At 37.8% G+C, this 23,292-nt stretch overlaps 11 protein-coding genes across 11 annotated transcripts; 6 read left to right on the forward strand and 5 right to left on the reverse strand.

Moving 5' to 3' along the window:
* Window positions 1-15: 15 nt before the first annotated feature.
* Window positions 16-1,664, forward strand: RHIMIDRAFT_240856 (MFS general substrate transporter; the record flags this gene model as incomplete). The annotated part of the gene is made up of 4 exons (XM_023609464.1): window positions 16-442; window positions 501-1,165; window positions 1,226-1,364; window positions 1,411-1,664. The coding sequence occupies 4 exons, from the start codon at window positions 16-18 to the stop codon at window positions 1,662-1,664; spliced, it is 1,485 nt and encodes a 494-aa protein (XP_023463061.1).
* Window positions 1,665-1,710: 46 nt separating this feature from the next.
* Window positions 1,711-2,829, reverse strand: RHIMIDRAFT_240857 (2-nitropropane dioxygenase; the record flags this gene model as incomplete). The annotated part of the gene is made up of 1 exon (XM_023609465.1): window positions 1,711-2,829. One exon carries the CDS (start codon window positions 2,827-2,829, stop codon window positions 1,711-1,713), a length of 1,119 nt encoding a protein of 372 aa, XP_023463062.1.
* Window positions 2,830-3,143: 314 nt separating this feature from the next.
* On the reverse strand, window positions 3,144-4,832 carry RHIMIDRAFT_309301 (calcium/proton exchanger; the record flags this gene model as incomplete). Its single annotated transcript, XM_023614593.1, has 7 exons — window positions 4,498-4,832; window positions 4,059-4,449; window positions 3,984-4,000; window positions 3,786-3,919; window positions 3,558-3,732; window positions 3,334-3,507; window positions 3,144-3,284 (listed from the first exon to the last, which is right to left on the reverse strand). Exons 1-7 carry the CDS (start codon window positions 4,684-4,686, stop codon window positions 3,144-3,146), a joined length of 1,221 nt encoding a protein of 406 aa, XP_023463063.1. The 5' UTR covers window positions 4,687-4,832.
* Window positions 4,833-6,004: 1,172 nt separating this feature from the next.
* Window positions 6,005-6,848, reverse strand: RHIMIDRAFT_294534 (uncharacterized protein). Its single transcript, XM_023614093.1, has 3 exons — window positions 6,782-6,848; window positions 6,513-6,719; window positions 6,005-6,467 (listed from the first exon to the last, which is right to left on the reverse strand). The coding sequence occupies exons 1-3, from the start codon at window positions 6,837-6,839 to the stop codon at window positions 6,448-6,450; spliced, it is 285 nt and encodes a 94-aa protein (XP_023463064.1). The 5' UTR covers window positions 6,840-6,848; the 3' UTR covers window positions 6,005-6,447.
* Window positions 6,849-8,004: 1,156 nt separating this feature from the next.
* RHIMIDRAFT_294535 (conidiation-specific protein con-10) lies at window positions 8,005-8,337 on the forward strand (the record flags this gene model as incomplete). Its single annotated transcript, XM_023614094.1, has 2 exons — window positions 8,005-8,133; window positions 8,188-8,337. 2 exons carry the CDS (start codon window positions 8,005-8,007, stop codon window positions 8,335-8,337), a joined length of 279 nt encoding a protein of 92 aa, XP_023463065.1.
* A 32-nt stretch (window positions 8,338-8,369) lies between these two features.
* RHIMIDRAFT_263642 (DNA-directed RNA polymerase) lies at window positions 8,370-12,140 on the reverse strand. Its single transcript, XM_023611690.1, has 5 exons — window positions 12,029-12,140; window positions 11,812-11,966; window positions 11,495-11,763; window positions 8,854-11,440; window positions 8,370-8,800 (listed from the first exon to the last, which is right to left on the reverse strand). Exons 1-5 carry the CDS (start codon window positions 12,131-12,133, stop codon window positions 8,476-8,478), a joined length of 3,441 nt encoding a protein of 1,146 aa, XP_023463066.1. The 5' UTR covers window positions 12,134-12,140; the 3' UTR covers window positions 8,370-8,475.
* An 848-nt stretch (window positions 12,141-12,988) lies between these two features.
* RHIMIDRAFT_294537 (uncharacterized protein) lies at window positions 12,989-14,360 on the forward strand. The gene is made up of 2 exons (XM_023614095.1): window positions 12,989-13,548; window positions 13,603-14,360. Exons 1-2 carry the CDS (start codon window positions 13,297-13,299, stop codon window positions 14,128-14,130), a joined length of 780 nt encoding a protein of 259 aa, XP_023463067.1. The 5' UTR covers window positions 12,989-13,296; the 3' UTR covers window positions 14,131-14,360.
* A 254-nt stretch (window positions 14,361-14,614) lies between these two features.
* On the forward strand, window positions 14,615-15,452 carry RHIMIDRAFT_51121 (S-adenosyl-L-methionine-dependent methyltransferase). The gene is made up of 4 exons (XM_023615344.1): window positions 14,615-14,803; window positions 14,853-14,884; window positions 14,939-15,029; window positions 15,082-15,452. The coding sequence occupies exons 1-4, from the start codon at window positions 14,690-14,692 to the stop codon at window positions 15,391-15,393; spliced, it is 549 nt and encodes a 182-aa protein (XP_023463068.1). The 5' UTR covers window positions 14,615-14,689; the 3' UTR covers window positions 15,394-15,452.
* Window positions 15,453-18,738: 3,286 nt separating this feature from the next.
* RHIMIDRAFT_218862 (uncharacterized protein) lies at window positions 18,739-21,053 on the forward strand. Its single transcript, XM_023607363.1, has 8 exons — window positions 18,739-18,986; window positions 19,053-19,182; window positions 19,238-19,342; window positions 19,392-19,506; window positions 19,569-19,844; window positions 19,897-19,987; window positions 20,035-20,626; window positions 20,693-21,053. The coding sequence occupies exons 1-8, from the start codon at window positions 18,807-18,809 to the stop codon at window positions 20,938-20,940; spliced, it is 1,737 nt and encodes a 578-aa protein (XP_023463069.1). The 5' UTR covers window positions 18,739-18,806; the 3' UTR covers window positions 20,941-21,053.
* A 4-nt stretch (window positions 21,054-21,057) lies between these two features.
* RHIMIDRAFT_51206 (nucleoside phosphatase GDA1/CD39) lies at window positions 21,058-22,592 on the forward strand. The gene is made up of 2 exons (XM_023615345.1): window positions 21,058-21,298; window positions 21,353-22,592. The coding sequence occupies exons 1-2, from the start codon at window positions 21,112-21,114 to the stop codon at window positions 22,585-22,587; spliced, it is 1,422 nt and encodes a 473-aa protein (XP_023463070.1). The 5' UTR covers window positions 21,058-21,111; the 3' UTR covers window positions 22,588-22,592.
* Window positions 22,593-22,688: 96 nt separating this feature from the next.
* RHIMIDRAFT_240867 (uncharacterized protein) lies at window positions 22,689-23,231 on the reverse strand (the record flags this gene model as incomplete). Its single annotated transcript, XM_023609466.1, has 3 exons — window positions 22,689-22,707; window positions 22,767-23,103; window positions 23,162-23,231. The coding sequence occupies 3 exons, from the start codon at window positions 23,229-23,231 to the stop codon at window positions 22,689-22,691; spliced, it is 426 nt and encodes a 141-aa protein (XP_023463071.1).
* Window positions 23,232-23,292: the final 61 nt, after the last annotated feature.

The following is a 23,292-nucleotide window of genomic DNA, read 5'->3' on the forward strand; positions in this document are numbered from 1 at the left end:
TTTTCCCTAGTCTATATGTATCTTATCTGTAAGCTACTCTACATAGCCATCTTTGCTGTACTCTCTGCAGCTCAACCGTATCTACCAATATACTATCATGATACCCTCAACTTTTCCTCTGATCAAATCGGCCTAGTCTTGGCGATTGCTCCATTTATTCAATCTATCTCTTGTCCTCTTTGGACATATATCGTTGACAAAAAGCCTGCTCTTCACGGACTTATCATGGCTCTTACTGCCTTTTTGGGTGGTGCAGCCATCATGGCCATTATGTTCATCGGTCAATCCTCTGGCACGTTATTTGGTATTGAGCTATCCAACACACTCTTGGTCGTCGTCGTCTCTTCGTTGGCTTTAGGATTTGCTTTTTTCACTTTACCCAATATGGCTCTTGTGGACAGTGCTGTCATGAAAATATTGGGCCCCAACAAAATTTTATATGGTAAACAACTACTTGTACTGTCAAAGAAAGCAAGGGCTAAAGTTTCATTCTTTGTTAGGCGAGCAACGTTTATGGGGTTCTGTTTCGGCTGCATTGACTATTCTTGTTGTAGGACAATTGATATCTTATACCGGTAATCTTGATACTATCTTTTATGTTTATGCTTCGTCTACCCTGGTCTTTATTCTCTTGGCCTTCTTTGCTAAACCAAATCAATATGAACACCTCCCAGCAAATGAAGAAGAGCAGCAACCGATCCAACGTGTAAAGACGGCTGAAAAGTTATTCAACAATCGCGAAAATTACAACAGTATCTCAGACCAACACAGAAACTCTGTGGCAGGAGATAGTCATTTTGTTGATCTGTTCAAGACCAACAGCTTGGCATCTGTACATACCGTTCGAGAAGAAGCTGATGAAGCTCTTGATATTGTCGGTGTTGACCTGGGGTTAGCCATCTCACGTATTGCTTCCGTAGATCAGTCTTTGGCGAGCATTTTGGAACATAGTCCCGAAGAGATTCCTTCAGCTCAGATATTTACTTCACCTCGTATCTTGACCTTCTTGATCACTACGCTCTTATTTGGATTTGTTTTATCCATCATCATCAACTTCTTGTTCCTTTTCTTGAGCGGCGAGCTCCATATGCCTGCAAGTTGGATCGGCTGGACTGGACCTACGACAGGCATAACTGAGTTACTCTGCTTTTGCTTTTCTAAACAGGTAATATATCGCGCGTATACACATACAACATTCTAATCTTCTCCTTCCCCCTGGAAATAGTTACAGGAAAGATTTGGTGTAACAAAGATGATTGTAGCTGCACACATTGTAACCATTGTGCGATGTTTGGCGTACACAGTACTTGTGCCTGACTCATTTATTACCAACGTCATTGCTCTTTCACTTCAAACCCTCCATGGTAAGTAAAATTGCTTAATCATAAAAAGGTATTGACACTCTGTCAGGTATTGGCTTTGGTATCTTTTGGGCTACCTCTGTTAGCGAAATGGATAGTTTCTTCCCACCCGAACAACGATCAGTTGCACAAGGCATTCTAGGTGCTCTCCATTTTGGGCTCGGCACAGGATTAGGTGCGCTTGTAGGAGGTTATTTATATCAATATTTGGGGTCTGCTTGGATGTTCCGTATTGCTGCTGTCGTCTGCGCAGCCAACATGTTTATCTTTTACATTGGAAGGCTGGAAAGATACAACCGTTAAAAAAAAGAGTAGAATAAACTGTGTTGTTATTGTTCAAAAAAGGAAATCACGCTATATGTTTATTTACATCCGATACAATCTTGCCGAGTATTTCAGAAGCTGACAATGTGCCCTGCTCGGAGTACTTGGCGGCTTCAGATGCATGAGCACCCGTAAAGAGCCACATATAATCAGGAATACCCTTTTGAGCAGCATAGGCAGCTATATCCTTTGTCTTGGCTGAATGAATATCATAACCTGGAACATCAAATGATTCTAGACGTTTCATGAGGGCATTGGGATAGCTACGAACGGCTCTTCCGGTAAGCACTCGTGATACTCTTGTGGGCTCCACCTGGTTTTGATCCGCCTTGAGTATGTATTCTCGGTGGGCTTTGGGGGTGGCAGAATCAGTTGAAAGCATAAACAAGGTTCCCAAGGCAGCACCATCCGCACCCAGACGAAGAACATCGACCACGTCCTGGCCGTTACTGAGTCCACCAGCAGCGATAACAGGTATTTCAGGTCCTACAGCTTGTCTGATACTTCTGGTTAAATCGCGCACAGACAATTGTGCACCTTCCAAAAATGAGCCTCGGTGCCCACCTGCCTCAATGCCCTGAGCGATGATTGCATCCGCCTTGCGTGTCGGACTAGAGGGATCAAGGCCAGCGAGCATGATCGCTTCTCCGACAGTAGTCGCAGTTCCAATCAAATAGACACCTGCATTAACAAACTTTTTGTGGATGGCTTCAGGCAAATAACCAAATGTGTAAGAGACAACAGGTACACCTTCATCTAACAGAACCTGAACTTGTTCCTCCAAGGGTGGAGATCGTAATTGATACTCTTTCGGAATAGGTAAGCCTAGTTCAACACGAATAGCGTTTAAAGCGTCGTCGCTTCCTTGATAATGATGTTGAAGTTCTTCATGAGAAGGCGGTGGTGTTGGACGACAGAACAGGTTGACACTAAATGGATGTTTTGTCTTTTGCTGTATTTCGCGAATCATTTCACGTAGTTGACCTGGCGCTATCATGCCTGCGCCAAGAGAACCCAGTCCGCCCGCGTTACTAACGGCAGCAACTAGATTGACTCCTGTATGACCAGCACAGGGTGCTTGAATAATGGGGTACTGTATCTTGAGTGCTCTTGTTAATGAGGTAGTTGCCCAACTAAGTGTCATGATTTATAATCAAAAAGAAAAAGAAAAACAAACAAACCCTGTCTGGGCCGTAATTTAATTTATGTGTTAATCCTTTACCCGTTTTTTTTTTTAAACCTGAAGTTAACCCAAGCATTCATATGAAAGCTTGTGCTGAAAAGCGATGAGTAGTTCTTTGGTGTTGTTCTTTACTGAGAGGGTAAATATCTACAACACGTCAGCAATAGCACATGATTACTACAAGATCAGATAGTTTGAAATATATTAGCTTGTGTTATTTTATTTTCCAATATATTTAACAAGTGATTAATATAAATATAAATATATACAGAAGTCTATGATGATACAGTAGTGTTACCAGTAGGCAAAGCTCCTGTACTGGCACTAGTCTCATCTGGGTAATAATAGAAACTGATAGCAATCACAATGTAGACAGCCACAAGCATCAATCCTTCCAACCAATTGCTTTCACCGTCCTAAAAAAGTCATTAGTTCCTTTTCTATGCACATATCGAATTTACTTACCATGATCAAGTAGTTCACCATGATAACAGCAATAAACAAAATAGCTGTTTCATAGATGTTAAAGTATAAGCTCATCTCGACATTCATGCCCCAGCCAATGATCACCATCAAGGGTGTTACTAACAGAGCAATCTGCATACTACTTCCGACAGCCACACCCAGGGCAAGATCCATCTATAAGGTAGGATTAGCCCAATCGTATTATTTCAAAAAGGTATACTTGCCTTATTCTTGATGGCACAAGTTACAGCAGTAAGATGCTCAGCAGCATTACCCACAATAGGGAGCAAAATCAAACCTACAAACGTTTCACTGATATGCCAAACTTTGGTGACATCTTCAATAGCAGAAACGAGGAATTCGGCACAGACACCGACAAGGGCAGTTACGACAACTAGTCTATTTTACTGCTTTAGTTTGATTTCTTTTTTTTAGATATAAGCTAGACTTACAAGGCAACAGCCATCCAAGCAGGTAATTGTGGCTCTTCCTCCTCCTCTTCTTCTTCCTCTTCTTGTCTTGAACCTCCTTCAACGTCTGGACGTCTAGTGATGTCACGACTTTCTACAATGGTTGGTCCTATGAACTGCATATTTATATAAAAAAGGAAAATTAGACAAGAATCGAACATTCCCGGTATTCGGACGTACCAAGTGCTTGTGTGTCCTTAACTACTCAAAAAGGTAACTTAGCCACTGCGTCTATCTTTTTTTAAGTCACTTGACTTACTTGGAAAAATATATATGAAAAGTAAAGAACGAGCAAGATGACAGAGGTGGCTCTTGAGATGCGGAGAATATCCTGAGTCAGATCCTCGTTTGATTCTGATCTAGCTGAAGTGATTGAACCGTAAAATGAGGCAGGGATTAAGAGAGAAGCTACAGAGATAAACAGGAGTGAGGCTGAAGTCTGAGCCACAGTCTTGTTGAAGTGTTGCTCTTTGTAGTAGTAACCACCTCCCCAAAAACACATGCCAAGGACGAGAAGTAAGTTTGAAAGAATAGAACCGAGCATAGATGCTTGCACGACAACGACCAGATTTTGGGTGAGTGAGATGATACTGATGATAAGTTCTACAGCGTTACCGAATGTGGCATTTAATAAACCACCAATAACCTAGAATAAATTAGCTCTTTTTATCTTCGTTTCGTACTGTATTATTACCTCTCCTGTACGAAGGGCGATGTCTTCAGTAGCAAACCCAAGGAGCTTAGCCAACGGAACGATTGCCAAGAAGTTCATAATAAAGGTAATAGTAGGAGACCAGACAAAATGAGAAGCAATTCCGATAGGTACAAACACGAGGAGTAAATTCACATAGGAGGATAGGATAATGGTCTTCAATCCTTGCATAGCAGGTATCTTTTTCTGTTTCTCTTTAAATAAGCTAAATCGTGTTCCTTCCCGAGTAGGATGGGTTGACAGTAAAGAATTGTTTGTATTTGTAGGCGCGCCTGAAGTCGATGCTTCATAGCTTTTATCTTCCTGTACTCCAGACATACGAAAAAAAATAATGAATAAAGAAAAGCGATCAAATCAATAAAAAAAGCCTATTTATTTAATTTTACATATAAAGCTCCGATTTTTACTATGACAACCATTGCTGCCAGAGTGTGATTTCATTCATTTACACAAAGTTATCAAAGATTACATCCTGTCAAATGTCAATTCCGAATACATCATAAAGGGATCATCATAAAATAATATCAAAGCTAAAGTATTTCTTTTCAGTAGCATTAATTAAGAGAAAAAAAATTTTTTTTCTTTCCATAATGAAACATATAGGCCAAGAGGTTATTCATCTTGCTTGAATAAGACTCGACTAAATAAGGGACAATCAATGACCTGCGGTGACAAGGAGTCATCATACTGAAGAATACATTTATTAGAATCCTTTGTCTTTGTTTTGAGGCCTACTATACAGTTACATCTTGGCTTATTTTACTACAAGAGAAAAAGAAGAGGGGAAAGTGAGAATGGACAGAGAAAGACGACTAGAGAAATTCACTTTACTTGTACTATTTCTCCTTTTTTGTCTATAAATAATCAATAATAATGATGTAAGTATTCCCCTTTCTTCCGCTGTGGTTTTATATCAAAAAGGAGAAGACCTTAGTTCATTTTTATGCTCGTGTAACACTTGTTAAATTGAGGCTGGTGTCGATCGGTTGCACTTTTGTCAAATGGCTGGAATTTCCCTAAACCAGAAAAGACGCATCAAAGCTCTTACGGCTACCTACAAGACTACTCACTACTGCTGTTGTTGCCTTGTAAAAATAGCGTATAGTTACAGATTTACTATAAACGACATTATACACTCTGGCTAATGTAAAGAGAGTCATGGATACTAGTTTATGCAAGTTCCTTATTAACAAGTTATGATATGACATGCATTAAATCATAAAAAGTGCATGTATGTGTTTTTAAAGTACTTTTCGTTCAGTACACTAAATGTACCAGCATTATCATAGTCTGCTGCCCTCTTTCTCTTCTTCAGTTCAAGGCTTACGCATAGTTGTATGCGCACTTCCTTTGATCGTCACTTGACCGTACCTGAGACATAACTAAATAACTTGGAGGTATGACTGGTATTTGCATTTTATTAAAGTACCCCCTTGGGATCATAACTGGAAGTTCTTTGACTTGGTACTTATGTATGTATAAGAGTGTACGCCTTTTATTTGCTTTGATCAGTAATAACGCTGCTTCAAGACTATTGGCATCTTTTAGCAAGCTAAACATGTCTTATCCACTTGTAGGAATATGGTACTCTTTGTTAGCGAATAAGAGTAATGCGTATTGTCATATCAATGTAAGCATGGAAGCATCCTTAATGAAAGCACGGTTGACATCCAAATAGACTTTCTTAGATTGTAGGCCGTTCTTTGCAACACTAGGTTATGCCAAGATTTGAGTTTTGTTCATATGAGTGATAGTGCAATGGTTCTAGACACTTTTAATACCCATCAACCTCAACTTTATACAGTGTCTTTATTATTACAATAATATAGATAGCTTATTCATTTGGTCAAATGGGTTCCTTTGAATATGCTGTTTAATTTATAAAAAATGAAGAGAAATATATGATTTATTTAGTATGTCTTGGCATTAGTTTTACTTGTCATAAATATGAACTACTACCGAGTTAGTTTGGCTTATTATTTTATGCGGCACTTTACCTGTCTTGTCTTCTTCAAGAAAGTCAACAAAAGCTGGTTGCTCTTTAGTTGCAATAGTGTTATCTGGTACTATAAATGCAAAAGCTTTCATAGTCGAATGAAACTCGTAAGTCACTTTGCCTCCCATAGACTCAATGTTCTTTCTGGCTGTCTTGTATTCTTCGTCTGTTGCATCTGACTTCAGACCCAAAATATATTTGTAGTCAGCTAGTAAAGAAATAAGCTACATTAGACCATTCCAACAAGATCTGCCTCACATATTACTTTACCATAGACGAGTGTTGCATAAAGTAATAATAAGGCTGCTGTCAGTAAATAAATTCTCATTATAATTGGATAAAGAAAAAAAAAAAAAAGAAAGAAGCCAAGAAAAAATGCAAAGTTGCATTAGGCAGTTGACATCGTTTTAAATCTCAGCTTCTATCAGTATAAAAAAGGATTTCTATCTCTTTCTATGGACTGTGCCGAGAAAATGTGTTTTTTTATTGTAAGCAATGGTAGAAACCTTTACAGTTATAAATATATATATCATTATTCTGAATTCAACGAACGTGGAGCAAAAGTGAAGCCTCCCAAGTCATTTCCCATTGAATTTGAAAACCTGCGTGCTTGGCTTACGCACCAAGGAGATTTAAGAGATATTGAACTCAGACCGTTGAGGTGGACGAATGGTTGACCTTTCGGGTTAATGGAAGACTTCAAGAGATTTCTCTAAACTGTGGAATGTCATAATTGTTTTTGTAAATACACATAAAAAAGCTTTTCCTTTTTTTTTGGGATCAAATAATAGGGCCAATGCTATTCCCCAGCTTGTCCCAAGATCATAGTCGAAACTAATCCGGTACTAGCTTAAAGGGAGAGTATCGAGTATGGCCTCGTCCGTTCTTTTCTTTGCTCCCCTCTTCCGGACCAAGTTATCGCTGAGTCTTCTCATGATGCACTTTAATGTAAATCTAATTCTAATGTAAAAGCAGCTTATTAAAAGTAACACTCTTTTTTGACCGAATCTTGTTTTGCATGCAGCCTACTTGTTTAAGATAACTACAAGATGATTTGCTAGTATCAATTTTCATAGATGTGCTAGAACACTTTTGTTAATAGAGTGTCTTATTTATGAAGCTAATAAGTGCTTTAATCATTTATGCAAGCTAAAATTTTCATCACTTATATTGAAACTAAACAAAATAAAGAAGAGAGAAAACAATGTCTATAACAAAAACAATCCAAGATGTATATCATTTCGTGTTAATATTTTACTTTTATGTAATCAGTTTAAGTACGACTATAATAAGCATGATCAAGTGTACGTATGCAAAAGCAAGAGACCTTTGAAATGAACCACACTGTTTCGTTAAAAATGATTTCATATTGACAGGTTTAAATAACTTTGTTTTCATACTGATTTAATCTTGAAACCTCCGATTATACATATAAAAAAGAAGGGGAAACGTTTATTTTTTTTGATAGCTTCAACTATTGAATTTATACAATTATGTCTAGTCGTAACAATAACCCCACTAACTTTGCAAACCGTCCCAAAGAGGAAGTTCAAGAAATTGCCTCCAAAGGTGGCCATGCCAGCCACACTGGTGGTTTTGCTAGTATGGATCCTGAGAAGCAGGTATGTATTGAAAGTTTTTTTTAAAAAATGTCGACGATACTTATGAAAAAACAGCACGATATTGCTTCCAAGGGCGGTAAAGCCTCTAGTGGTAGCTTCACTCAAGGTAGTGAACGTGCAAAAGAAGCTGGTCGTAAAGGCGGAAGACGGTCTCACCGTACGAATACTGAACAAGATGTTGAGGATTATGAAGGTCAAGCCTAAGCTTTTTTGTAAATGTATGTATAAAAATAATAATAAACTCTTGTGAATATTTGTGTGTATGTATTTTTTTTATATTTATTTGTAAACGAGATACATTCGAGTAAGGTCATTTTATTATATTATTATTATTTACATTATTTAAATAGCATCCTCTAAGATCATACGTGGTGAAATGTTCATGGCCAATAATTCCTGGAAGAGCAATTTGGCTGCATAGGGTATTTGCATTGTCTTCATAAATTTGGAGCTTTTACAGAATTGACACCAGCCAGAGTATCCAATAAAACCACACTCGCTACAAACATGTACTTCGAAAATATCAGATGAAATCATCAATCTTTCCAACAATAACATCGATGCACCATAACCAATCAAGCAATCTCTTTCCATTTCTCCAAGACGAAGACCACCATCTCTTGATCTACCTTCTGTAGGTTGACGTGTCAATGTAGCACGAGGACCTCTGTAGAAATAAATTAATATGGAATAAATTGCTATTGTTTTTTCTTAATTTACCTTGCTCGTGCGTGCATCTTGTCCATAACCATGTGCTTCAATTTCTGATAATAGATGGGCCCAAAGAAGATATAGGCAGAGAGAGGTTCACCAGTAATACCTGATGTTACATAGTCTTTACCAGAGTAATTGAATCCATGCTTGATCAAAAGTCGACTCATATCTTCTACCTTGGATCCACCAAAGGCTGTACCGTACTGCAATGATCCATCCAACACACCTGCTTTACCAGCTAGCAATTCAATCATTTTACCCACTGTCATACGAGATGGGAAACCGTGAGGATTCATGATGATGTCGGGACAAACACCCAAGTCAGAGAATGGCATATCTTCCTGCTGGACAATGATACCACACACACCCTTCTGTCCGTGACGAGATGAGAACTTGTCACCCAATTCAGGTCGACGTGTTTGACGAATGTTGACTTTGATCAATGTTTGATCTGATTCTGTAGTTGTAAACAGTACCTTGTCTATATAACCTGTCTGTGGTGACTTGTATCGCATAGGTGCAGGCTTATAGGCCACTGTCTGTGCTGAACCTGGTACAGCATCAATACCTGTACTCACAGGTGTCTGCTTGTTGATGTAAATTGATCCTGCCTCTACAGGTTCTCCGACGCCAGCAATACCATCTGCTTCAATTGCGTCATAACTTTCATTAAACAATTCGGATTCACGACTAGGTGGATCTGCCAGACGATCATAGGTACCATTAGGATATCGCTTGACCATAGTAGCATACTTTCTCATCACTTGACAACGACCAAAGCCACGATCCAAACCTGATTTATTCAATACCAAGGCATCTTCAATATCATAACCAGAGTAACTCATGACGGCCACTGTAGCGTTTTGACCAGCTGGCAATTTATCATAGCCAATCAGTTCAATCGTCTTTGTCTTGACCATAGGTTGTTGAGGATAGACCATCAGATAGATCAAGGTTTCGATACGGTTCAGTTGGTTATAGCCAATAGCACCAATGGCCTGCTTACCCATAGCACATTGATATGTATTTCTGGGCGATTGGTTATGGTGAGGATAAGGAATCAAGCCTGCAACAGCACCAAGGATGGTAAAGGGTTCAATTTCTAAATGTGTTGTTTGTGGTATAATGTCTTTTTCATAAACAGCAATATTGGCATCACTCTCTTCGTTTACATCGACATATTCAACAAGACCGCCCTTTAAGAAGTCGTCAAAGGTGAGTTTGCCTGCGATCAGGTCATCGATATGGTGTTGCTTTACAGCAGGCACACCGTTTTCGACAATGATCAATGGTCTACAGATACGACCACCGTCCGAGGACAGGTTGACTGTTCTATGATGAATGTTGACAAATACAGAGACGAATTCAGAGATGCGACCAGCACGACGTAGGCGACGGAAGCTCTTGGCAAAGTGTTGAACACGACGGGTGATGCCGAGAATGACACCGTTCAAGAGAACGATGAATGTGTTGGGTCTGTAAATTTCTGCACCTGTCAAGAGATTGACGTCTTCAACACCTAATGCAAACGCAATCTTTCGAATGGGCTCTTCTTCTTGATCTGTTGTGATGTGTGTCATCAAAGCCAAATTCTTAACCAGACCACATGCTTCACCTTCAGGTGTATCAGAGGGACACAGCATACCCCACTGAGAGGGCTGCAAAGCTCTTGGACCAGACACCTTTCTTGTCTTTTCGAATTGTGAAGAGATACGTGTCATCATACCCAAGGCAGAAATATAGGAAAGACGGGATAAGACTTGTGTAATACCTGCACGGTCCATCTTGAAACGCTTCAAGACCCAATTTCCTGTAGAGATAGCGCGAATGAATCCACTTGTGATGTGATCACCATGCAAGACAAGTTGATTAAAGATATCAAATTCTTGTGTTCGATTAGGTTTCTTGAGTACTTTATCTGCGTTCATCTTGAGATCAGAATTGAATTTTTTGAATAAATCTTCAAACAAAAGCGCAAGCAATTGACCAGCCAATTCAAGACGCTTGTTACCAACATAATCACGGTCATCCACCTGAACGGTGTCGGTCATGGCAATCAAGACACGACGAATCATGATAGCAGCATAGATACTCTTTTCTCTAAAATTCAAGTTCTCTACAGGCACATGAGCAAAGATGACAGTAGCAAGTACTTCCAATGCTTCCTCTGCCAAGGTCTTTTTGATGACAGGTCCCATCTTACGATTGACCTTGACTTTAGCTCCGATAAAATCCAATGCTTGCATCTGTGTAAAGACACGAAGTCGAGATGCTTCTTCGACATTGATAGCAAACTGATCATGTAAGTCATGATCGTTACCACATACTAACTGTGAAATCTCACGATCTGATTGAACGCCAAGTGCTTTCATGAAAATAACCACAGGAATATCTTCAGAAATGGAGTTGTGCTTCAAGTAAATTTTGCCGTTTTTTACATAAATGGCTGTCTTTGATTTACGCTCATGTGTTGAACTCTGCACGTTGGCAACAATATTGTTCTTTTTATCAACATCGACAATAATACGATTCTTTGATAGTTGTTCTTGTACTAAAATAACCTTTTCTGTTCCCTTTACAACAAAGTATCCTCCTATAGATTTTTTGTTAATGGTTACTAATAAAGTAAAAGAAAAAAAAAACTTGCCTGGATCCAAAGGACATTCTTTCATTCTGGCTAATTCTGCTTCATTTTTACCAGTCAATACACAATGAGAAGAACGTAACATGATGGGTAGACGACCAATCATAACATTCTTTCTTTTGACAATTTGTCTTCCACGAGTATACTCGACATCAACAAATATATTAGCCGAATAAGTCAAGTCACGAAGTCGACATTCATGAGGTGTATAACTTCTGTTGGCAACATCGTCGTCTGTACGTTCAGGCATGCCTACACGAATACCAGTGTATCTAACTCATTGTCAGCCAAAAAACATCAAAAAAAAAGTGTGGGCTTACTTTAAATAAAAGTGAGGATCTACGTCTGATGTCACCTTTTCGTTGGCTTTGACGATCTTTTTAAGATCAACATTGACAAAATAATTGAACGAATCAATGTGTTGCTTGACGAGGCCTTTTACTTTCAAAAAGGCTGGTAATAATTTCCATTTTTCCTAATGAAGGGAGGGGGAACAACTGTTGGTGATATATTTATTTGAATGAGTGATGCTCTTACTTCAATTTCTTTTACTGGTTCTGCAATGTGCTTTCCTTGATAATATTCTTGTTTTAATGCATCCAAGGAATCTACTTCCATTTCGTCTTCCTTTCGAGCTGTCATTTTTTTATTTTCTAATGTGTAAAAAAAAAAAGTATTTACTAGCTAGTTTGACATTCAAGGTACAAGCCACACGGTTACTGGACTTTTTTTTTGCTTATGCATAAAATTACTAATAGTGCCAGTTATTTCTTTTGACATTTTTTATAGTTTGAATGAATGTGATACTGCTTGAGTGTATTCATGCAACTATAAACCATCATTCATAAGCTAATAAACCATGTCTATCGTACTATCCTTCGTTTAAGAAAGACAGGCAGGATACATCAAAAACAACATTAATCAATTAATGCATAACCTGCATATTCAACTATATCAACTACTTTGACCTTTCCCGAAAGACAGGGCAGCTCTTCCTTTCTGAAGAGTTCTATGTCACGTTTAAAGTCGGTTCATTCACGATACCCAAAAAGCTTGCTGCAATTGGGACGAATTCAGATCTTTGTTGATCAACTTTTACAATTAGAGCAAGTGCACAGTAGACAGCAGCAACTATGTTCTTCTCACAATAACAAAAAGAAGAACAGTGCTTATGGAAATAAGCAGCGATATATAGCCAACGATCGTTTTGTAACTTTTATTGAAAGTCAATAACAACGCTCTTTTGAAATATTATTCAACATGCTGTCAATGTCTTTAAAAGTATTTAGAAAGACGAGTTCATCTGAAAGCAACCCATTGTATGGATACATTGTTATGTGGTTTGATATAATTTCTTGAAGTGAGTCATTATTTGATGTTCTTTAAGAGGCCATTTGCTTACTGTGAACTGTATGACAAAATGTCTGGAAAAGAAACATTTAAAAAAGTGTTTTTTTTCTCTCTTCTTTCTCTTTTCTTTCCTCTTTTTTTCTCTCGCTTTCTGTCTCTATCTCTCTCTTTTTTGTAATTGTTGTCATTTCATAATAAATGACTTGTTCAATTCAACTTACTCATTAATCAAATGTTTTGATTCATTGTTTTGCATCACTTGTAAACGCGTCTATCAAAAAAAGGATAAAAACGCGTAAAAATTAACTAAATACTAAAAAAGGAAACACACTTATACAATTGACGTGTTTGATTGGATAACGGTGATTAAAATACACTTTAAGTCCTTTTTCTATTTGTTGTCTTTTTTTTCTTTTTACTTACTGCTTTTTAATCAAACAACTTTATTTTGAAACATGTCAAGTCAACAATATGTTTGTCCAAAGACACCTGAAAGACCAACTATTCAGCCACAGCCTTATCAATCTTTTACTCCATGCACCAGACTATCACGTATGTCAATAAGCCGTACAGATACATTACAACGTCCTATAAAATCATTTCAAGAACGCTTGATGGAAGTATCAAACCGTGAAGAAAACGTGGCTCATCCTAATCTTGACATGTTCCTGAGCCAAGACAAGATTGGTATACTTGAAAAAAAGAGAGTAAGAATGGATATAGGGATAATGAACAATACAGTGTGCTAACTAGCCTGTTAGGAACTATCTTTTTCAGAAGAAGAAGAGGAATCAGACGACGGCGACTTATTTTCATCAGGTCTATGTCCCATGTCTACATCACCTACCAATCGATTTTATACCAAGTTTGAAGATTCCATGCTATCACTCAGTCCACCTACAAGACGATCATTATTTGATGATGAGGACGATGACCTTGTAGATAAACATTATGATCCTAGCGACATGTGGTTATATCGCATATACCATGACAATAACACTCAAAATGAACTTTCCGAGCTAGTGGATCAAAGACAGCTCAATGATGTAGAGAATAAACCACCTCATTCATTGAATGTGAACAATAACAAGACGTGGGTTAAACGATCAACGACAGAACAGAGATTACCATTACAAGAGATCACTTTGGGTGAATTACAGGATGAAGAATTGCCAGCAAAGAAAAAAGTGATACTCAATTCAGGAAAGATGCGTATGATTCGTACATTATCACCACCTCGTTTTAATACAAAACGAAAAGGCAAGATAGCAGCAGACTCAACGATGTAAAAATAAGCAAGTATCAAGGACCTTCTGTTTGCTCATACCCCCTACTACATATACTATATATTCCATTCGCATTTTGCATTCATATCGCACATGATATCCTTTCTTTTCAGTCCTTCCTTTTTTTTGCATCATTTGCTGAACATATATATATATATATACATTCATGCCTTTAAATATAATTGAATTACATATCTCTCTTTCTCTCTTTCTCTTTGATAAATAAATCTGGATATAAAAACATCATGTTTTCAAAACAAAAAAGAAACTTGCTCTACACAGGTTGAAAAAGTACGCGTGCCATGGAGTATTTTATCAAATGACAAATGTTATGGCTTGTGGAAATATGCATAAAGTCCTATTTTTTTATAAGTAAAGTTGCCAGTTGATTAGACAATATTTCATTATTCAGTATTTAAATCCTTCTTTCCATACTTGGCTTACTGAAAGACAATTTAGGCAAACAATCATCCCCAAAACAGAGTCTTAAAAATATATCAAATATTTTTGTATTTTTATTAAACAGTTCATTATTATCAACATATAAAAATTAAAAGGACAAATGAAAGAAGATGAACAAATATCACCTATAATATCAGAAAGGGAGTTTCATCAGGTTCCAACCTCGGCTTATTGGCTTCCAAAAGACGAAGCTGAACAGAGGAGACTCGCTGATGTAAGCTGCATGTATAATGTAGCTCAATGCTTAATAGTTATTGTTGTAGCAACATTTTGCTTTTAAAGAATTACTTGGAGGGTAAATTCTATTCATACACGTATTATTCTGTTGACAGTAAACTCCCTTTCTTAGGAATATTATACCTTGTGTAGCAAACAATCTTGATTTGAATAGTGGAGTGTCCATATTGGATATTGGATGTGGTGCTGGTGCTTGGATTAAGGTATATTCTGTCCATCATTCTTGTTTTATGTACAAAATTAACAGTTACTAAGGATACAATATCAGATTATCCCAATTGCACATACTATGGATGCGATTTGGTGGACGTAACAGACAAAGAAACCATGCCAAAACAGTTCGTATTCACTATTGGAAATGTGGTTGAAGGACTACCCTATGAAGATAATACTTTTGATTTTGTCCATATGCGGCTACTTGTGCTTTCTCTGCGTGAAGAAGAATGGCCCCTGGCAATAAAGGAAGCCGTTAGAGTGACTAAGCCGAGAGGCTATTTACAATTTGTTGAATCAAGTGGGGATGTAAGTAAACTTTACATACTATTTAATTACATTGACTGCTTTTAACTGAGATAGTTACCCAAGAAAAAAGACAGCTTATACTATCAATTTGTTATGGCGTGTAAGTATTAATATAGAGATTATTTAAGCACTAATTTCCCAACATTATCTTCTTAGCGCGAGAAATATGTAAAGAAAGGGGTCAAATTGTATCTGCTGGCCCCCAGCTAAAGGATATGGTAAAAAGAACAAAAGGCTGCCATGTTATTGATACGAAAACTTGTCTAGTTGATACAAGTAAAGTATATCAATTTGACAAATTTACTTTTCTAATAACCAAAAAAAAAAATCAAATAGCAATCAAAAACAATATAACAGAAAGGCTTATCCGAAGCGTTGTGGAAATTGCAAAGGGCGCAATGATCGTATTCGGACCTCGTTTAGGCCTCAAAAATGAAAAAGAACAAAAGGACTTCATTCAAAATCTACGTCATTGCATGGCTAACGAATGCGGTCAATTCAACCTATACGCGGTTGTTGCCCAGAAAGAGTCGACTTAATAATAATAATAAAAAAAAATGCAGTCAGTTCCAAAACATCTGCCAAGTATTAGATGATTTCAACCATTTCCAATTTGAGCAGGTATAAAAAATGAAAGGAAATGCACTATAAGATTATGTTTATGCATGAGGTTTTCTTAATATTGTCTTCCTTTTTATGACTAAATGTCAACGAAGTAAAGGTGATGACTGTGTCATTATTTGCTGGACTATGGCTGATGTAGTCTAGAACTGGTGTAAAGGCAAAGTAAACTTGACGAAACAAGACAGACTGCCCTTAATCATACTTTATTTGCATCCTTATATCTACTCTCTTTGCCATTTTCTTTTTTCTTTTTTCCTTACTACAGAAAGAAGTCTTCCCACAGTGCGCTATCCTACGGGACGTGCTCGGCCGAGATCCAAAGCTGTAGTGTGAATTTGATAATGTAGTCTTGAAGTTATCTTGCAAAAGCGGATTGACAGGAGTTTTTCAACGGTTCATTGCTTCGGCAGGGATTTGTTGATTGTCCAGTGCACGAGTTCAAGTGGACTACTACAGCTGCTTTTACAATTCGCGAAACGGTGAACACCACCTAATATCTTTTTGTTAGTAGGGATCTGAAGATATGCTTTTTTGGAGTCAGATAAACTTCCATCTTCTCACGGTTGACTCTGTTAATCAAAGTAATTTAGGAATGCTTTGAGGACTAAAAGAAGTGTCTAATCTTAATTTTCTTCCAATAAAATATGGCGTTCGAGCCCCTTACTATTTTCTAACAAACTCTTCTTTTATATACAATTATGAGCCATGCTACCATTTCTCACCACAATAAACATATTTAAACAACTTTAGTTAAATAAAAACCATGCTTCTTCGTTGAAGAGATCAGCGGCTACTAGCTTGCATTCATTTTCGGCTTTCTCAGCTACAGTAATGTTATGTCTCTTGAGAACTCCAGCAAGAGTTCTTTCATATATGAACAGCATGTCACTCTTCAGCTCTTTTTTGTTATTCAAATCCAACATGTACGTCTTTATCAGTTTCCCAGAAGCTGTCAATGATTTTACTGGAATCTTTCGTAAATTCAACATAGCTTCTTTGATTTTATGTGGATACAAATTTTTGTTAACAAAGATTTTTAACAGCAGAGAAGCTGCTTTCTGGATATGCACTTCTGTCATAAAGAAAAGTGGATGACTTGGTACAAATCCTTTTTCTTCGTACTTTTTACTGATAAACATCCATTTATTTGCTGCATGTTTTTTGATGTACTGGTTCAGAAGTCTTTCGACCTTTGTGAAGGGCGCTGAAGTTCTTGGGACAATGTTGCATTCAGCTTTGTTATTGTAAAAAGGCAGTTATGTCGATGACTTGCGAATTAGATTATTAAGAGCTGGATGTTATTAAATTTGTGTGGATAGAGAATCTATGACTGCTATTTATATTATTGTTGCCACTGACATTATTTATGCATACATTATTATTATCTTCATTGTAGATTAAATGGTTTCCATTTTTGGTATAGACTAGTGTCACGTAAAGCTTTTTTTTACGAAACCTTATTTTCAAGCGTTTGAACTTTTGACAACTTCACAAAATTAAAGAAAAGGTATAAAAAGAGAGAAATTTGCTCTCATATCTTTTTCTCTCTCTTTCTTTTCTCTTTATACTTTTTTTCTTATACTCTTTTTGGTTCCTTCTGGTAGCTCTTTTGGTGGCTCTTTTGGTTGTTCTCTTTGGTCAATGTAAGATTTTTTATAAAACTTACTCAGCAAGGCGGTGATTGTGTGTTCAAGGATTTCTATGCAATCTCTTTCTATGATGCTCAACACGTATTCTGGACTGACAACGATTGTTCGTTTCATCACTCAACTGGAGGCTTCCAGGCAGCCAGAAGAAGAGTTGTGGATATTCGATTGGAATCTTTACAGGGGGCTAAGTAATTAGCTGGGAGCTAGTTATTTGAGATCACAGCTGTGACAGATTGTCAGTAATGCTTCCTGCTGTCTGGCGCAAATGGGTACATAAGCTAGTTGACAATTGACAAAGCTCAGCTAGTGCATACCCCAACGGTACGTCTGCTACTGCGGGTCTTTGCAGGCTGCTTGGTATTTGATAGTCTGGCTGTATGGGTGTCTGGTCCCTTGTTCTGATGGTCAATGGCCAACCTGAAGAATGCCGTCACAGCAGCAATCGGAACCTTTAGAAGTCTTTTGGCATCGTTGCTGACCCTTTTTCTTCCCTTTTAGGCTTTCTTTGGTGCAAAACATTGGCTTCTGGGAATAATCTTTAATAAACATTTTTCTTGAAATGACTTGATCTGCTGCTTTTGTTTATGTTTATGTTTCAAGACTGTTCGCTTTAAGTGACGCGTAAAGACCTTTTGTATATATGTTTGGTATCTCAGCGGCCGTATGACTTAATAAGGAATAATTTTCTTGATTTAGCATAAGAGAATGAAATGGATTAATGAGAACCCTTGCTTATTTTTGTACTCATAAAGCTAAAGCCTTCCCTTTCTTTCCTATTCTATGAAATTATTTACGAAGCCAACGTGAGATTTATAAAGATTTCTATTTACTCTGCCCTTTTTTTTTCCTATGTTGATTTGTGTCACTTTATCTGTACACTTGATTAAACTTTATTACGGAGATAAGAAAAAGAATAGGAAAGTAGAGGATGCATTACTCTCTGTTTAACTCATTTATTGTGACGATCTACTACTTCTATTGCGTAAAAGTTGTTATCTTGGGTTGTAAATCAAAGTTGATCTGCTCATGGAAAAAAAAAGTAAAGGGTGAGACAAAGGGGGAACACCAAAAAATTTCCTTCGCCGAATGAAAACCCATATTCGATACATTTGTCCCTGTTCATTGCTCGAAACATATAAAAGCAGATAGCTCTTTTTTCTCTTCTTTTTAACTGCTTATCACATCATGCTGTACTCTACTTTGGTGGTAGCGGGGATACTGCTATCTCATTCAGTTAGTGGCCATGTCATTGACAAGCGTCAACAAAAAGATGCTGTCAAATCACCAGAGTTACCTCCTCTTAGACCCTTAGTATGGGGCGATGTCAACTTTATTCACACCACTGATACTCATGGCTGGCTTGAGGTATATATAACAGATTGTTGATAAGTTTAATAGTTATTAATTTTGTATTTTTTTATTTTTTTTCAGGGACATGTCCTTGAAGGTTCATACAATGGTGATCTGGGTGATTTCTATTCTTTTGCTGTCAGAATGAAAGAGAAGGCTCGAAAGCTCAAGAAGGACTTATTCATCGTAGACACTGGTGACACACATGATGGTAGTCATGACAATATTTTATGAGAAAAGGGGAATGACTTAAGCAAAATTGATAGGTGATGGATTGAGTGACATTACGGATCCAAGAGGTGAAGTATCCCAACCACTTCTCACAAACATACCTTATGATCTTTTAACAATTGGAAATCATGAGCTTTATGGTAGAAAGACTTGTATATTACAGTTCCATTTTATAAACATACTTTATAGTCAACAACATTACCGTGGATACTATCAAAAACTTTATTCCTCACTGGAAGGATCGTTATTTGGCTGCTAATGTTTACTTTAAGGATTTACATAATAACAAGACAGTTCAGATAGGGTAAAAAAAGAAAGAGAAGAAAAAATCACTAAGGTATCTAGGCTCATCCTCTATTCACTTAGCAACAAGTATACTTATTTCAAGGGCGAATTTGGCACACGTGTTCTTGCTTATGGCTTTTTGTTCAATTTCAAGGGCAACGGTGATATGTCTGTCGTCAATCTTGTCGAGAACGAAATTCGCCAGCCATGGTTTAACCAGTCTTTACGAGCATATAAGCCAGATATTATCACTCTCATTGGTCACGTTGGTATTCGATTTGATGAATTTCACCATATCATCAAGGCTATTCGTGCTATTCACCCAACCATTCCTATTGCTGTTCTAGGCGGTCATACGTAAGAGATAGCTTCATAAATTTTGAACAATATAATCTCAACTTGTTTATAGACATATAAGAGACTTTGTTCAATATGATAATCGTGCTGCAGGTATTGAATCTGGTAGATACTTGGAAACAATTGGCTTCTTTTCTATTGAGGTAAGCTTAACTGTTGAACTTTTCATTAGCTTATCAAAAATCCATAGGGACTCTCCAAGCCAACAGGAAACCTTACTTTCAACAGACGCTACTTGGATCAAAACAGGCCTACCTACATCTTCCATTCTGTTGACGGCAAGGAAAAGACATTTGATACCCGCATTGGTAAGAAAATGACCGAAAAGATCCAAAAACTTCGCAAAAAGTTTCAATTATCCGAGCTTTTGGGATGCGCTCCTCAAACCTATCCATTATCTGCTGTTCCTGTTAGTGATAACTCAAGTGTATTCCGTCTAATCACACAAGAAGTCATGCCCAAAGTAGTGGCTGATCATAGCCGTCCAAACACCCCTTATTTCTTGTATAATTCAGGTGGTGTACGATATGATGTCTATAAGGGTCCATTTACACTCAGCAACATGTACCAACTTTCGCCTTTTGAAGACAAGTTCTATGCTATCTTTGACGTTCCATTATCTGTTGCTCGTAAAGTCTTGCCTGCCCTGAATCATGAAGGAGAGATGAAAAAACGTTCAATTTGGCCCCACGGATTGAATACTCACGTACAAGAATTCCATACAGCCAATAAGACCAAACTTACTCTTGGATACGTCACAAAGGATGACTACGGAACTGGTGGTAAGCTTGATGATATTGCCGAATTTCCCCTTACTTAGTCGGAACTAAAATCTTCCGGTTCTTTAGGTGATGATACGCCCCATATCCCTCTTCCTTACTACCCTTCCCCTGCTTATGTTGGCTCGGATCTACCCAACACTCAAAACAACTCCGCGTTGGTTGATATCGTCTACCTTGACTTTTTCGATAATCAATTGAGAAGTTTACTATATAACTTGACAGATCAAACATGGAAGGCCAATACGACTTATTCTACTTTTACAAGCAGTACGATGTGGATTGAGTTTGCAAAAACTGCTTGGAAGCAATGTTAATATAGAAACTATTATTAAACTCGGTAAAACGTCAACTTGTTTATCCGAAACCGGCTTTGAGTGCTTTCTATAAATATTTATACTTGCATACAGAGATAATCATAATAAACCCCTTCTTTTTTTCTTGTATAAATTATTATCACTATTTTATTTTTTACCTGTTGAACAGCAATGCCACCCAAGAAACAACCAGGTTCAAGATTAAAAACACCTTATGAACAGTTAAGAAAGGCAGCAGCAACAAAAGGACAAACTAAGCAATCACTTGCCTCTGTTCGAATTGTGTTTGCTTTACTTGGTGTCATTGCCGCTGTTGTGTTTTATCGTTATCCAAACATTCTAGATACATTTGCTTCAAGTAAGATCTATAAACACACGGAAAAAGATAACGCTCGCTAAACCTTGTCAATAGAATCTGCAGCGCCCATTCCTTCTTGTCAAAAATATGCCCTGATGGTAGATGCTGGATCAACTGGATCTCGCATTCATGTCTACAGATTTCACCAATGTACCAAGAGCGACCCTGTTACTTTAGAAGAAGAAGAATTATTCACACAAACTATTCCTGGCTTATCCGCCTTTGCTGATGAACCTAAAAAGGCTGCCGAATCCTTGGATACGCTGATGCAAGACGCTCTTCAAGTAGTACCTAAATCGCTTCAGAAGAAGACACCTATTGCAGTAAAAGCAACAGCTGGTCTACGTTTGCTTGGAGAACAAAAGAGTGAGGCCATCTTGGCTGCAGTTCGATCACATCTTGCTGAATATCCCTTCCCTGTGATTGACGTATCCATCATGGACGGTAAGGATGAAGGTGTCTTTGCTTGGATTACTGTCAATTTCTTACTTGGCAACTTTGATAACCATAACCAACGACATACTGCCGCCGTACTGGATCTTGGAGGAGGATCAACTCAGATCGTGTTTGAACCTGATAGACTGCCGGATGGCTCACTTCCTGAACTTCCCGAACATGACTCAAAGTATGTGCTCCACTTTGATGGTAAAGATTATCTGCTTTATCAAAACTCATATTTGGGATACGGTTTAATGGAGGCTCGAAAGAAGATTCATAAACAGGCAATGGTAATGCAATCTGAGGATAATGGTCATGCGTGTCTGCCTCGCGGTTTGCTATGGGAATATACCAAGGATGTGACTGAACCCATCAAGTTTAATGGAAAGGGCTCATATGCTGAATGCATCAACTTGACTGACTTGACGCTCAACAAAAACAAACACTGTGAACTATCTCCTTGTTCATTTAATGGCATCTATCAGCCTCCCATTGCAGAATCATTCCAACATGGTCCGATCTATATCTTTTCATATTTCCATGACCGAACGCAACCTCTTGGATTACCTGCCACCTTCCGCTTACCTGAACTCGAAGCCCTTACAGAATCTGTCTGCTCTGGCGCGTATTTGGACAATGTGACCGATGTGGCACTCAAGGAAGAAATATTAGATCGCCCCGAATGGTGCTTGGATTTATCTTTTATTTATAGACTTTTATCATATGGATATGAAATCCCTAATGATCGATACCTTACTGTTGCTAAAAAGATTAATGGCGTCGAAACAGGATGGTGTTTGGGCGCATCCATTGCTATTTTAGGCGATAGTTCACTTGAGCATATCCAATAAATAACTTTTTTTATAACCATCCGGGAGGAGAGAACACATAGACCCTATCAGATTCTTTTAGGATGAGAGAGGGGACTGGGTTTGCATAAACAAATGGGAGTTCATTGCCTAATGCTTCGTCTGGGGCACGAAATAAGCCAATAGCCAATATTTCATGCATCAACAGCAATGCTTTGAACAATTCGGCATAGTTTCTGCCAATGAATTCTACTGGTAATGGAATACTGGTCAAGTGCGGGGCTAAACGAGCTGCTGCCGTGGCTGTTGTAATCTCAGGGTCAGTTGATAACAAGTAAGCAGCTGAGCCATCATGTAATGGCCCGGGCATTCCACAAAGTGTTTTGATGATGGAGACGATGTCTGGTTTGTAGTAAGTCTGGCTAAGAAGCACATTGCTAATCAGGCTATCGGCAACTACGTCTCCTGCGGCATAAGCAGGAGTGTAGAAGACGTCAATCTCTTCAGCAACGTCTTTGCCTTGTAGCAAGTGCATAAATCGAATATTCGTTTTTTCAACTTTACGAAGGCAGTACAAAGTAAGCTAGGTTCGAACATATGTATGTGTATATCTTACCAAGGTTAACAATGGTATATGCATCCTTTGGTCTTTCTTCTAGTAAAAGATCTAATATATGACTTGCCATTCTAAAATCCACTAGATTAGAACGATGTATACCTTTATAAAACAATACTATTTTTTTTTTT

Source organism: Rhizopus microsporus (assembly GCF_002708625.1).
Source record: "Rhizopus microsporus ATCC 52813 unplaced genomic scaffold scaffold_18, whole genome shotgun sequence".
NCBI classification, from domain to species: domain Eukaryota; kingdom Fungi; phylum Mucoromycota; class Mucoromycetes; order Mucorales; family Rhizopodaceae; genus Rhizopus; species Rhizopus microsporus.

Excerpts from the sequence above, each read along its gene's own strand:
- RHIMIDRAFT_294534 (XM_023614093.1), bottom strand. The coding sequence starts at position 6,839 with ATGAGAATTTATTTACTGACAGCAGCCTTATTATTACTTTATGCAACA. Across the intron at positions 6,720-6,781 it reads TTATGCAACACTCGTCTATG|CTGACTACAAATATATTTTG; the intron begins GTAAAGTAATAT and ends TTTCTTTACTAG. Across the intron at positions 6,468-6,512 it reads TCTTGAAGAAGACAAGACAG|TTCATATTTATGACAAGTAA; the intron begins GTAAAGTGCCGC and ends ACTCGGTAGTAG.
- RHIMIDRAFT_263642 (XM_023611690.1), bottom strand. The coding sequence starts at position 12,133 with ATGACAGCTCGAAAGGAAGACGAAATGGAAGTAGATTCCTTGGATGCA. Across the intron at positions 11,967-12,028 it reads AACCAGTAAAAGAAATTGAA|GAAAAATGGAAATTATTACC; the intron begins GTAAGAGCATCA and ends TCCCTTCATTAG. Across the intron at positions 11,764-11,811 it reads GATCCTCACTTTTATTTAAA|ATACACTGGTATTCGTGTAG; the intron begins GTAAGCCCACAC and ends ACAATGAGTTAG.
- RHIMIDRAFT_294537 (XM_023614095.1), top strand. The coding sequence starts at position 13,297 with ATGTCAAGTCAACAATATGTTTGTCCAAAGACACCTGAAAGACCAACT. Across the intron at positions 13,549-13,602 it reads GTATACTTGAAAAAAAGAGA|GAACTATCTTTTTCAGAAGA; the intron begins GTAAGAATGGAT and ends CTAGCCTGTTAG.
- RHIMIDRAFT_51121 (XM_023615344.1), top strand. The coding sequence starts at position 14,690 with ATGAAAGAAGATGAACAAATATCACCTATAATATCAGAAAGGGAGTTT. Across the intron at positions 14,804-14,852 it reads AACAGAGGAGACTCGCTGAT|CAACATTTTGCTTTTAAAGA; the intron begins GTAAGCTGCATG and ends TTATTGTTGTAG. Across the intron at positions 15,030-15,081 it reads GTGCTGGTGCTTGGATTAAG|GATACAATATCAGATTATCC; the intron begins GTATATTCTGTC and ends ACAGTTACTAAG.
- RHIMIDRAFT_218862 (XM_023607363.1), top strand. The coding sequence starts at position 18,807 with ATGCTGTACTCTACTTTGGTGGTAGCGGGGATACTGCTATCTCATTCA. Across the intron at positions 19,343-19,391 it reads TGGAAATCATGAGCTTTATG|TCAACAACATTACCGTGGAT; the intron begins GTAGAAAGACTT and ends CATACTTTATAG. Across the intron at positions 19,507-19,568 it reads AACAAGACAGTTCAGATAGG|CAACAAGTATACTTATTTCA; the intron begins GTAAAAAAAGAA and ends CTATTCACTTAG.
- RHIMIDRAFT_51206 (XM_023615345.1), top strand. The coding sequence starts at position 21,112 with ATGCCACCCAAGAAACAACCAGGTTCAAGATTAAAAACACCTTATGAA. Across the intron at positions 21,299-21,352 it reads TCTAGATACATTTGCTTCAA|AATCTGCAGCGCCCATTCCT; the intron begins GTAAGATCTATA and ends CCTTGTCAATAG.